The sequence below is a fragment of the Lonchura striata genome, chromosome 15 (genome assembly GCF_050655825.1).
Source record: "Lonchura striata isolate lonStrDom1 chromosome 15, ASM5065582v1, whole genome shotgun sequence".
NCBI lineage: Eukaryota > Metazoa > Chordata > Aves > Passeriformes > Estrildidae > Lonchura > Lonchura striata.
In genome coordinates this window covers 10,070,784-10,084,279 of record NC_140717.1, presented here as the reverse complement: position 1 = coordinate 10,084,279, position 13,496 = coordinate 10,070,784, and the positions used below count along the sequence as shown (strand labels likewise).

The window sequence follows — 13,496 nt, the reverse complement described above, 5'->3', positions numbered from 1 at the left end:
TTGGGATGTTTTAAAGCAGACCACACAAAGCCTTTTTCTCAGTGTGTCATGGAGAGCTGTGTTTCCCTGACTGTGGTGTGTATCAGTTGCTTTTAACACAGACAGATCATTGCCTCCAACTTACCCTGAGAGCTGCAGCCTCATCCAGCGGCACATTCAGACTGTCCTCTGGATGCCATTCACAGACCAGAACACCCAGGAGCATATGAGCATGTGTTATGGGGAAATCAGTGCTGATTAAAATGGAAAATAGCAGGAATGTAAAGCAAAGGTAGATTTGGTAGTGGTTGGGGAGCTGAGGTTTGAAGGAGGAAGATCCTGTGATAAAGACCAAGTGCACTGTAATTTAAATTAGGACACACAGGCACACTAACATTAAGCAAGTATTTTGCCTGGTTTTAATGAGGGACAGCTGGAAATTTTCTTTTCTTGTTGGTGTCTCTGGAAACAACCGAGGAACCTTCTGCAGCTGTCTGACGAGGTGAGGTCCAGGAACTCCCCAGCTTCCTCCCTTCTCCTCCTTCACTAAATTTTTTCAGTACATGTATCTATTTATTTATTTATTGGAGCTGAGCTGGGAAGGAGAGGGAGTTTGATCTTTTCCTTTGGGAGACAGCAACTGCTCAGAGGAAGATGAATCATAAAGCATTGCTAATGGAGGGGATGGGAAGGGGAGAACTCTGGGCTGCAACCATTCCCCAGGGGCTGGGGGGATGGTTTGAGGAGAGAGGGAAGAGGAGTTAGCAGGCCTGTGCCCCAAGGCTCTGATGGCAGACATGCTGTAGGTCAGATGTCCCTCTGTGTCAGAGGATCAGGGGAAGAGGCACATCTGTGCAATAAGCAACACACCACAGCAGCCTATGTTTAAGAATTACTGCTGCTGCTCAATTTAAACTAGTTTGTTCAGTCCCATGATGGTTGTAAAATGATGAGGAACATGCTCAGGGTTCAAAACATTGTCAATTTAAGCTTATCACTGTCTTGCCAAAAGAGGACCAAAACAAGATGTCAAACAGTGAACTTGGTTCCTCACTGCCCTGCACTGACTGATCAGACTCCATCCAGGATTTTCTTCAGTGCCTTCCAGTCCTCATCCACTTTGCCTCCCATTCCACTTGCCATTGTGTAAAGTCAGTGTAATTCAGTGGTAAATTAGGACCAGTCATCTCTGCTTCTAGGCTCTCTGTGGCCTAATTTAAATCTATGTTCCCAGACTCGTGCTAGCTTCTCAAAGGGGCTGGTGCAAAAAACAGTCATGGTTTTATAAACTGCTGAGAGAAATGAGCATTCTTGGAAGAAAAAGTGACAAAGAGGCAAGTGCATGGTGACAATTCCTTCCAGGAGCAGATTATGACTGACTATCTGTGCTAAATGAATGTAAGTGGGAACCTCAACAAGTGTGTTGCTGTATGGAAGTACAGTCCAAGAAACATTTTGTTTCTGGTGAGTATTCTATAGAGTAAATTTATGGAAGATACAGAAGACCCATCATACCTCTCAGAGATGGCCTTGAATCATAATTAAACTAGAAGTATCTGTGGCATTTCAGGCATTGCCATATCAATAAGTAGTTGCTGGTTTGGGGTGTTTGTGCTGTATGTTTCACTGTGATGTGTTATTGTGTAACTGAAGGTAAAAGTGTATTGTTAGGATTGCTAGAAGGTGCAGACTCTTGTTTTGGGAATATTATTTATTATTAGTCCTTATTTGCACTGGAGGTCAACAGACGAAATTTCATAAATTATCCCAACAGAACAACCTGGTCACCATTCAGGTTTCTAAATGGATTTTTGGAAATGCTCTATACCCGGTAGCTCCAGTCAGGCTGATGCCCCAAGGGCAGCTGCTGAGTGCTGAGCCCTCTTGAAAGCCCAGTCTATAAATTCTGTGGGAAGATAATCACAGTGTGGATTTGTAGAAGTCCTGTTCCCTCTTGCTTAATCCCTCACACAGCTGGGCTGTGCTGTGTTCCAGCCAGCTGTGTACCACAAAGCTGGATATTCCTAGAAGGTTCACAAAAATGAGTGAATTGGAGGTCTGACTTTTCTTTTGTCTTCCTAACTGAGCTGTGGTTTCTCTCCAAAACTAATGCAGGTTTTGGAAAGACTGTAGGCTACCTTGAAACATCCCCTCACAATGCAGGCAGTGTTACCCATGGGCTGCTCCTACATCCTGAAATGTGTAGAGTACTTTGTTAGTCTTAAGGGGGATTTTTACTTCGGGGTTTTGTGTGCATATGTGCTATTTCTAGGCTACGTTTGCGCCTTTCCATATGTATCAATTTCCATTTCCTACAGAGAATCACAACCCAAACAATACCTTCCTGTTTTAGTTATTGTTCTCATATTACTGGATGAGTGGTCTGGTATGAATGACTTGCAGAGTGAACTGCAAAGTAGTAAAGCAGTACTGACGTGCTGAAATTCTCTGCTGGACAAACGATCAAGTGGCATTGGAGTGGTTGGTAAAAGCAAGGGATATAGATCAGAGGAAAGAATGAAAATTCATCCAGAATTTTCAGGTAGTGTCCGTGCTTTATGCTAAAACTTTCTTGAAGTGTATCCAGCACTTCTAGTACAGTCCAAGAGATCTCCCAGAGAAGGGTTTTCTTGTGAACTTTTTAGTGCTTGCTAAGTTCAGTAATTGTGCAAACAGTCTCTCTTGAGACTGGCTCTTGGCTGTCTAGTAGATAGGCAGCCATCCAGATCTAAAATTTAAACTGTATTTTACTGTCTCCTTCTTCTACCTACTGTACCCAGAGTCTTGCTATCAGGCTCCTGGAATATCAGGCTTGGATCTGGCGTTTGGTGCTCCAGGAGATGGTATAAAGGTCCACAGAGCCTCTGTTTTGGTGATAAGGAGCAGTTCTATTCTCTGTTAGCCGTTTATAGGCTACAGATAAAGGGGACAAAAAGAAGTCATTGCTGCGAGACCTGACATAATTTACAGTGCTGTCTTTATCAGAAGATGTTGTTCTGTTATATATAATCATTAAATTATTAATCTGCAAGAGTTCTTGCACCTTCAGCTAGCTTGGGTTGGTGGGAACCAGGATGGATGAGGCATGGACTTCATTATGCCTCACTGCTCACCTTCAGAGGAGAGGGTGTGCTACATCCTTTGTGGTTACCACCTCAAATTTGAGGGAAAAAGCTGCCTTTGCTGAGCTTTCAGTGCTGAAAATTGAATCAGTGTTTATATGTGCTGGGTTCAGGGTGAGGAAGGGGGAGGGACTGCAGCACCACTCCTCTGCTTGCTCTCCACAAAGCAGAAAAGGGCAGAAATGTTATTTTCCTCTGCAGTGTATTCAGCCTGGTTCCAAGCTGTCACAGAACTGGGTGGAGGCATTTCCTCCTTAGGTCTAGAGTAGAAAAGAAAGAAAATCAAAAGGTGACAAAGGATTGGTAACTTCATTGAATAAGCCACAAAGGGGACCTGGAAGGCTTGGTGTCATCGAAAGGGTGCTGGGTCTTAGAGATTTCAGCAACATGAGGTTACCTCAGAAACTGCTGCTCTGAGGACAGATGTCAGATACGCTTCAAGTGCCACAATTGTTAATGGGGACGAGGGTGGGACTGTGCAAGCAGCATTTTTATGAGCACAAGGCTGGGGTGGGTTCTGTGGCTGTGGGCTGTGCTCCAGGGCAAGGGAGATGAACAGCCAGTGAACGAGGAAGGGTGGAGGTGTCTTCTGTCTGTGAACTTCAAGCTGGGCAGGTCTCGCTGCCTCATGCAGCAACAAAAAGGAACTTGAGGGGTTTGTGAAATGGTTCTTCAGATGGAGACAGGCAGGAGGCAACAAGAGGGGGAAAAAAGGAAATTTTTTGTTTCATTTTGCAATCAAAGAACATGTGATTTCCTGTGATGGCTTGAACTCTGCATAAATGACTCCAAATGCCTGATTTTGTTCACAAGGGAAGAATTCCGCTTTATTAATATTATTTTTAAATCCCTTCTTAAACATATGCAAATGATTTGCTTGGAACAGCAGTATTTGGGAGGGGACTTGTTTTAGCAGATGTGTTGGTTTGCTGGATTTTTTCACTCATTAGTGGGCTCCCTCAGACACATAGGTTTTATTGTACGTTTTCATTAAAGGGTGACTGATAGGGTTGAATGATGTATTCAGGCTCTTCCTCCCCCAGCTTCCCTCCTGCCTTTACAGCAGCTCGCAGAATATCCTATAGCACAGGCGTTCACTGTTTCAGAATGGTGCTCGTGCCAAAAACTGCTCAGATCTGGAGCTAGAAATCACCAGAAGTGAGAGCAAAAGTTACTGTAAACTCTAGGTGTGAAGGTTTGCGTCTGTGAACCGAAGCTGCGATGCTGAAAACGCTGCTCTGTAAATGTTGACTCTGATTGTGGAAGGCGGTGGCACATGCTGATAGCAGAAGACTGAGCAATAATCCGGGTGTTTTACTTTGTCTTTAAAGTGAATTTTCTGGCTTGACTTCCTTAAACGTTGTTTTATATAGTCTGGACCTGTAGCACAGAGGTCCTTAGCTCCCGGCTGCGCGCTGAGCCCGCGGTACCGAGGTGCACGGACGGGAGCGAGCTGGTGGCCACCACAGAGGTGGCCGTGAGCCTGGACTGTGCAAACCAGGGGAAGCACAAAGCTTCTCCCAGCTGGGGTGGCTGCCAGGGCAGAGCCAGTCCTGCAGCCGTGGCTGGCTCCCCAGGAAGGGCTCTCCCAAGCAGGCTCCCCTGGAGGGCTGCATACCCCAGCATCTGGACCCGGCATTTAGGATTTGTGGCTCAGCGGCCAATTTACTGCTGGGGCTTTAGTGCAAGCCACGCCGAAGTTTCATTGCCTGTAAAATGGGGGAATCTTATTTATCCACCTGCCACGTGTCCGAGAGCTTGTGCAGTGCTTTGAGAGTAGGCCCTGGCTTTGGTGAGCTGTTAGCATGGGTGGGTTCCCAGAGCCTGCAGATGTGTTCTGCGTCCGTGGTGACTTGGTGTTGATTATAAGTGAAAAATCTCCTAACAATGGGTTGTAAATTCAGAGTTGGCTGTCAAACGTTTTATGCACCACTGTTGTTGCTGCTGTGTGACACTGTTACACTTTCTTTGCAAACCAGCCTAGGCAAAACATTGTTTAATCCTGGTTCTTCCTCTTTTTAATCCATGCAGTGAAGGGATCGTGCAGGTAACTGATTTTCCCTAAGATTTTAGGATCTTTTTGCTGAGCTGTGTAATGATCATACATGCCACAGCTACACGTGCAGCTTTGTTGTGGACATAATTCAGAATTTTTTTCTTATGTGTCTCAGCCTCAACCTATTTTTCATGTTGTTTTCCCTCTCTTTTTTATACATTTGCATTAAGTAAGACATTCAGTGCTTGCAGTGCCACTTTTCTTAGAAGTAACATTAATGGATCACTCTTGCTTCTTACTATATCTCATGCAGAACTTCTTGCATTTTACTATTTGTTTTTTTCCTTCTGAGTCGTCATTTAAAATATATAGCAATGTAATACAATTTGTAGTGCTCTTTATCATGCAAATCTCCCAAGGCACCTTAGAATAAAATCAATAAAATAAAAAAAAAATCAACTTAGTTCAGCCATGTGTTGAATTAATTAATTGTTTTTAAAGCAGAGCCAGGGGAAAAAGGCTTTTTTCACTATCAGTATCTTTTGCTCGTCAGCTTTGTACTTCACTCATTTTATTCATGCAGCAGTCAGTGCCAACACGTTGATGATACTTTCTTGTAGATGGTAGTAATGTTGATCATGCTCCTGCTCCCAGACCAGCTTTGATTCTGGAGAGGCTGCTTGCTATTTTATCAGATAGCGAGGAGGAAAAGCTTATGCTGAAATCGGTTGACTGCTTGATATCAGTGGGGGGAGGAAAGAAAGCCATCAAATTAACTCATAAAAGCTTTAGTTACCATGAATGGACTTTTTTCCCTGTCTGTCGTTATCATCTTGTCTGTAACCTAGTGACCCTGATTATCATGAAGCTGTTTACAAGGTTTAGGTTAATTGGATTTCTTTAACTGTTTCCCAGAGCTGTGAGGAGCACAAATACACTGCTGTGAAGTTCAGACAGCATAGTGCAACCCAGTCTGCAAGGATACAGGCTTCTTCCAAGAGGAAGTCATTTTATTTCATACTCAACTAAGTGCATAGCAGCATGTACCTGTCATTTGGCATAATATTGAACAACACCCTCCTTCATACAGATGTGTTCAGTTGCAACTTGTGTTTCCAATACACAAATTACATTTTGCATGTTCAGCAAGAATTGAGCTTATTTTCAGTGAGAGAGCCTTTGAAATGTGTTTTGGTTTCTTTTTTCTTTTTTTTTTCCTTCAGCTTGATAGCAGTTTCACTGGTTTTGTTTTTATATGAGGAATCATGGATAAAATAGCTGTGCATTGCATGGCTGCCTAAATAAACGAGACAGGAGGATGTAGTTGGGTGAGATCAGGACAGTCCTCTTGCTTGGCTTTCATCTCCTCAGGATGCATGCTCGTTCTTTAATGGCACAACATTGCACCCTCCAGGTGCAATGCGCAACTGCAGGTCTCCAGATAACCCACTTGTTTTATGAGCTGTGTTTTTGTGAGCAAGCCTTCCAAATTTCTCCTTCACGATTATTCACCCTCTCTTTCTCTTCATTTTTCAGGCTTCTGTAGGCTCTGAGAAGCTGTTCTCCCCTGCAGCAAATAAAGGTAAGTGATCTGGAGAAATGCTTTCCTTATCTTACAGCAAGAGATTCGGGTTGTGAATCCGTAGCGTGTGAATAGCAGGACATCAGTTTTGCCAGAGCCTGTAGCTTGGCCACACACATAAAGATGAGCTTTACAAGCTTGTGATGATTTAAGTTAAAATTTAGAGCTGCATTGTCTCAGTGTGGGGTGGGACTTCTTCTCTTTCAGAAAGATTTGTATTAAGTGTCTTGGAGAGAAGGATTACTGACAAAGGAGAAGTCAGTCCTTACTGTAGGGGATATGCTTCTCCCTCTAATACAATCAAATCCTTATTTCTTTTAAAGAAATCAGTATTTCAGTGCTGTCTGTGTCATCCTGACAAGGGCTTGCACATCCCTCCCCAGCCAGTGCCCACGGTGTGTTTGTGTCTCAGTTCTCCAGGACGTGGTGGAGGGTGCTCAGCTCCACTCCCGCTGTTAATGACAGCTACCTGTGATAGGCACTGGGTGTTGCTAAGAGACTGCCTTGTTCCACATCCCCTTGGGGGGCACAGCCACGGATCTCTAAATAAGCCAAGCCCTCCTCTGAGGGCTCGGCACAGCCATAAAACCCGGCTGCTCTGCTTTCCCAGGGATAATCTCACCAAGAGGGATACTGGGCAGAAATGCCAAAGAAACAGCCTTGGAGAAGGCAAACTGTGGTACACGGTGGAAAGCGTTGTACTGGGAATGGTTTCACTTTGCCATGCAAGGAGGGTTGTATGGCTCCAAATTAATTGCCAGGGCTTGTGGCTATCTGCAGCATCCTCTGCATTGAGCTGCAAAATAAAATCAGTTCACAGCAGTAGTGGATGTTAGAGGCATGCAAATACCCCAAAGAGGGGAGATGAGGCCCATCAACAAGAAGTGATGAAATAACCTTCTTGCATTTTTTCAGTGGGGCCAAGAAAGGAACAATTTGCAGTTGTGTAGGAGTAGGTGCCGGACATGGAAAGGCATTTTGGTGGTTGTGTGCTCCATCACCTGGATCCAGGCCCAGTTTTTAGCTGGGCTCTTCAGCAGCAGTAACTATTAGGAATTCTCTTTCTTTCCAAGCTTTGCAGATTTTCAATGCCAAATGTGGAAACTGATGACAAGCCCATTATGTTATTACATTTGTAGATATTTTTACAAAAGTATGCAGCTTTATCTGGGGGAAAGAGGGAAATTTAAACAAATGGTGGGGAAGAACATTTCTCTTCTCTCACTTGGCTTGCTGATAAGGCAAACCAGATTGCCCATATGGCATTGCCTCGGCAAAACAAAAATCTTGCCATCCTGCATAATGCCTGGCACAGAGATCTGCTGGAGAGGCTTATGTTGAAGCGTTAGCAGCTTTGTTGGCTCTTCCTTGTGCTGAAGCCCAAGATCCCCCACCCCTTCATATCATGGAGCAGCTCAGCAACATGAGTTTTCAAAATACCTCCCTATCAGGAAGTTAAATGTGCGAATGCCTGTGAATTTTCTGACTTGAAGTTTGTGTTCAGTGCTGTTTATATCTCTATAATTTCAGCCTGTTCCTGTTTCCTTTAATGTGGGTGTAGACATTGCCAGCTTTGGGTTCAGATCATGGGTTTTGTCTCAGACTTCTCTTTCACCCTGGCCCTGTACCGGTGTACCTCGCTTATGGCATGGCCTGCCATCGTGGGCAAGCTCCCCTGGGGCTACCTCAGCATTTGGCACTTGGCTTGACAGGTGAGAGAAATTCGCCTCTGCAGAGATTTTGTGCAGAAACCCAAACAGTGCTAAATTTTACCCCTCGCCCTGTTATCACTCCCGCCATGCAAGAGCCAGATTTGTCTCTTGCACATGCAAATGAACGCCGCTCCTACACGACCAGGCTCGGGGATGCCATATGGCCGGGAGAAAGTGACTTTCAAAGCATTGCACTTAAATTCCTTTTGTGAGATAAGAGCGTTGATTTAAGGCCGTGTTCTCCAGGGCTGGAGCCCTGGTGGCTCTGTGGGGAGGGGATTAGCTCGACACAGTTTCCTGATGGGCACACGCATGGTGCGGCACGCGCTCGTCCTCTCCCGTGGGCATTTGCACTGTGCCCTTCTCTTGTAAACAGTGGCGGCCTTTTTGGAGAGATATTAGCTAGCAAATGTGCAGCATCCATGCTGCAGCTTTTATTGAAGGTAACCAGGCTTCTAAAACACATAAAGTGGATTCATTGTCTGGTGCAACTCCCCGTGTTCCCAGTTCATTGTTCGGTGCAACTCCCTCTGTTCCCACAAACTTTCCCTGGGGATGTGCTTGGCCCCGTGTATTTGTTTTATGCCGTCCTAGTTTATCAGCAGCTTAGCAATGCAATTAAGTATTAAGATAGGCGGGTTACGCTTATTTGAGGCTGGAACAGCTGTAAAATGTAACCTTTGACCGCATTTGAGAGCTCCACAAAGGGCCGGAGGAGCAGCGTCTTTTGTCTGGGGCTCTGGGTAACGTTTGCCTTTGCCCCCTCCCTGGTGGTGGCCGTGCTCCTCCTCCTGACACCAGCTCATCTGCAGCAGCAGATGCACGGCGTGGATGTCCACTTGGGGGACCAGGCACTATTGTGCTGCAGAGAGAGGTGTCCTGACCCGGGGTGACCTCAGGAGTCACAGCTGTGAAATAGGCTGAATGGGGCGCTTTGAGCTTCCAGCAGAAGAGGAGATTAAATCCTCTGTGTGAGGAAATAATAATTAAAAGTAAGAGCAGAGAAGCCCTGATCTGCTCTGCTGACAGTCTGTTTTCTGATGTAGAAAAGTGTTTGTTTGGCCAACTTGTCACTGCAGTACAGAGTTACAAGGGCATTTGCTGCTGAGGGCCGGGTGTTACATCCTCCTGGAGAATAAATCAATAAACAAATAATAAAGGTCTGTTTGCTCTCTCATGGAGCTTCTTTCTCACAGGAATCTGCCAGCCAGCCCTTCCTTTTTCTGAAGGGCAAGTACCAGGAAAGGCAGGGGAAGCAGAGGCGAAAGCCAAATCTGTCCCTCTGTCTCTGGGTAGGAGCATGAGGCAGAGGGGTGACGGTCAGGGACAGGAAGGCAGATGAGTTGTGGGGCTGAGGAAGTGAGAGGGACAGTCACCTGAGTCATGGCAAGGACCTCTTCCTGACTGCTGCGACCACATTTTGAAGTGTGTGGGGTAGGACAGTTAGTATTTTCTGGACTTGAGTGTTGGGTCCCCACTGCTGGCTCCCCCCAGCTGTGGGCTTCCCTTGTGGGTCTGGCTGGAGGCACCTGAGCTTCCTTGCACCAGTCCTTGCTCCAGAGCTGCAGTATGCCAGGGAAAGCAGGAGAGGTTTGTACCACAACAGCCTTGCAGCTGCAGCCCAGGTGACCTGCTGAGTCCCCACTGTTTGAACCCAAGGCCACTGTAGCAGTGAGAGTGAAATGGATGTCTTAAAGGAGCTGTTCTCTTGCTTGGTTTGATAGGTCAGAGGCTCCAGGCAGGAAAACCTCCATCAAAATGTGGAGCCTGGGCAGCAGCCAGGGTTTCTCCATTCATAACCCCGGGCAGGCTGTGAGTGGGGAGGTGCCTGTGAGATGAAAGAAGTGTCCAGGAGCCCCTGGGGCATGAGATGCCCATGGAGGAGCCAGACCTGCGCATCCCCATCTGCCCTGCAGCCTGGGAGGCACTGGGCAGCAATGGGGGGGGAAAAGAGCTTTGAAGTCTGTTGAGGACAGTATGTTGCTCCTGTCTTTGGATCCAAATCAAGCTGGGCACGGAGGGAGCAGTGTAATCCATCTGTCTGGTGGCACAGAGTGGCTGGCCAGGACCCAGCCCTGCCCTGGCTGCTGGGGGCTCGCTGAGCTCCATGCCTCAATTTCCCCCTCCTGCGAAATGAAGACTAATGCTTGTCAGCCAAGTGCGCTCAGAGACTTAATTAATGAATGTTTGTCAAGCGATTTATCAAGAGATCCTTTTAATGAGAGATTCCATAAACAGTGCAAGGCTTCATTTTCATGGCAATAATAAATGACAGTGAAAGTAAGTCTTATCCTTCCCCCGCATATGCACCCCCCAGGAAAAAAGATTGCTTACCCTCTGCTCTTACTTTTCCCTGGGTTTCTAGGCAGAGGGCTTTGAAGTGCTATCTTTCATCATGAACTGTACACATCCTCAAAGCTCTAAAGCTCACAGCCTGTGTCTTATCCCTCTGACAAGAGGGAGGCAAGCTTTCTCGGCATGCAGGTCATAATTGTCAGCCATGGGATGTGCCGCAGCCACCCGCCCCAGCGGGCTAATGCAGCTTATGCTTCTTTGAAGTTCCCTCCCTTTATTTTCTGTCCTCTTGACCACAAAACTGTGCCTTGGGCCAGTAAGAGAGATTTCTTGTTCAGAGACGACACTGAGCTCTGACAAGCACATCTGAACCAGAGAAGAACCCTTGTTCCTCTGAGATCACTGCTCCATAATGTTGTTGCCTTAAGGGTACTGTCTCTCCTTTTTCTCTCTGCTTCTTCTCTTCCTTTCTCTTACTCTTTTTTTTTTCTTTAATTCAGCACTAAACTGTCACACTAAATCATTTTAAAAGCTGGAACTACAAAACCTCCAGTGTAGGACATGATGTTAAAAACTGATGGTTATTACTGTGAGATGGGGTGAGAGGGGAAAGGAGGGGCAAGGGGGGCAGGGGCAGAACGGGAGAGCAGCAAGTCAGCTCTCCAGGAGGAACCTGTGAGTGCCTGGTGAAGCAGAAAACAACCTGAATGCAGCTGAGCTCAGAATACCGTGCTTGGCACAGGTTTGCAGCAGCACAGCTCAAAGGATGCTCAGCACTGACAGGGCAGTCAGGAGCCCAGTGTCTCCCGGGCCTGCCGTGCTGCCAGCGTGCCTTGGTCCTGTCCCCCAGCACTCTGTCTGCAGTTGTCAGGGCCAGAGACTCCCTGTCTGGGCTGGGACAGCATCTCCTGTAATCAAGTCCACCTCTCCTTCAGGGCTTTGCCTTACTGTGCCAGGAGAGAGGGATTTCCATCACTGGGAGGTCTGCACAGACAGAGCAAACAAGTCTCACCGCACCCAGTCAGGCACTTAGCTGTGTTTTACATGAGTGGAGGTCAGGAGAGATGTCATCAGTTTTCCCAGTTTTCTTGTGTGGGCTCCACAGTGGGATCTGAGCTGCATCCTGTCTCTCGATCTCAGTTTTATCCCCATGTTCTGGTTACATTTTGATGAGGTCACCATCTTGTGCTTGATTACCTGTGCAGCCAGGGAGCTTGAGGGGGATGATAATTTACAGCTGAGCCTTTGGACAAGAGTCCACCATGATTACAGGCATGCAAAATTTTCCACAGCAGCATCTGTAATAATAAATAAAATAAGTAATGCATTTATTTAGATAGCATCCATATTGCTGTGATTTATTACAGTGCTCAGGATGCTCTGCAGCTGCTCTGCTCCCCATGCTGCATCTCTGGTGATTTTATCACAAGATTACTAGACTCTGTGTTTTTCATGAAACCCAGGCCCTCAGAGGATTGTACCAAAATCTAAGATTTAATTTAGTTATTTAGGCAAGACTTCAGTCTTCCTGACTACAGAGAAGAGCCTAGAATTTTTGATTCTTCTGTGCTTCAGAGCCAGCAGGCAGTCATAAAGAAGCCCAAATACTTTGGTTTCAACCTTATTTTAAAGATGGATTGTGATCTGTAAACGCTTCTGGGGTTGGCAATACTGGATACCCTGAGTTTAATGATAAATCCAGTGTGGGATCCTATCCAAGCATCCTCTTTTTGAAAAGTTCTAATTTTGCCACCAGGATGAGTGAATTAGCTTTCTTGCATATGTATAGACATAATTATACAGTGGTCTGAGAAGGAGGACTTTGATTTTCAAAAAGCATGGGTAACCAAGATAATCACCCAAGTCACAGCCAGTTAGCCACATTACAAATCAAAACTAAACACAGAAAATAGTGCAGTAGGTGCAGTCTTTTAGTGCTGTAGTTTTCTGGTTTTGTAGGCTAGGCTCTGGAAAGCTCAGCTTTTCTTCGGGAATGGGAGAGCACCCTGTGTCTCCCCTGTTAGCTGTTTTGCATGTATGTATTATCCAGGCTATAGCCATCCCTATCCTGCAGCAGCTGTCTGTGAAATTATGATGGACAAGCAAGAGACCATTCACCGTAACCACACTGTCCGGTTAGTTTGGTAAAACTCAGACTGCAAAAGTGGGTAATTTATTAACTTTGACACAAACTGAGTGTTGTGTGCCTCCCAGAGTGAGAGCTGCCTCGTGCAGGCCAGCAGGGTCTGCCTGCACCAGTGGCCATATGGTTTGCACCGGCATCTCCAGGCTTCTCCCCTTCCACTGAGCCAGCATAGAGCTTTCTTTGTAGCTTCAGGCTGCAGCCAGGAGAGTTGAAAAGTTGAATTATAAACATTTCCAGGCCTTCTGGTTGGTATCTTGTGTTTTGTTTTGTTACTTTAAGGATGTGGTGGGGTATGTTGCTGCATTCCTGTCAGTGGGATTAGAATGAATAGAAGCAATAGTGTAGGAGATAAAATGTGTTTAATTATTTATTTGAGAATTACAGACTGAAATTGCTTTTTGATTTAAAGCTTCCAAGTCATGGATATGTTTTTGGAGTAGAGAGAGACTCACAGAAACATATATATGCACAATTATCTAGGGTAATGTAAGAAGTCTCTTTGCTCAACTGCCCTTCCTCCACAGAATTTGTTAATTTCCTTAAAGATTTTAAATTTCAAATGCGGCTTTGTTAAGTATCACAGAAAGCTAACAGCATGCTGTGCCTTGCCCACCAAAATGTAAATAAAATAAATAAAGTCTTCATTGTATAAATGTTATGAAGT

The 13,496-nt window shown here is 45.7% G+C and overlaps 1 protein-coding gene across 27 annotated transcripts in view; it reads left to right on the top strand.

Annotated features, from left to right (window-relative positions):
- FBRSL1 (fibrosin like 1) overlaps positions 1-13,496 on the top strand; it is a 503,076-nt gene that overhangs the window by 440,799 nt on the left and 48,781 nt on the right. For all 27 annotated transcript variants that reach the window (XM_031506234.3, XM_085592726.1, XM_077787189.2 and 24 more), the window contains one exon: positions 6,634-6,679. In XM_031506234.3, the coding sequence (XP_031362094.1) occupies positions 6,634-6,679 (46 nt within the window). The remainder of the gene's footprint in view (positions 1-6,633; positions 6,680-13,496) is intronic.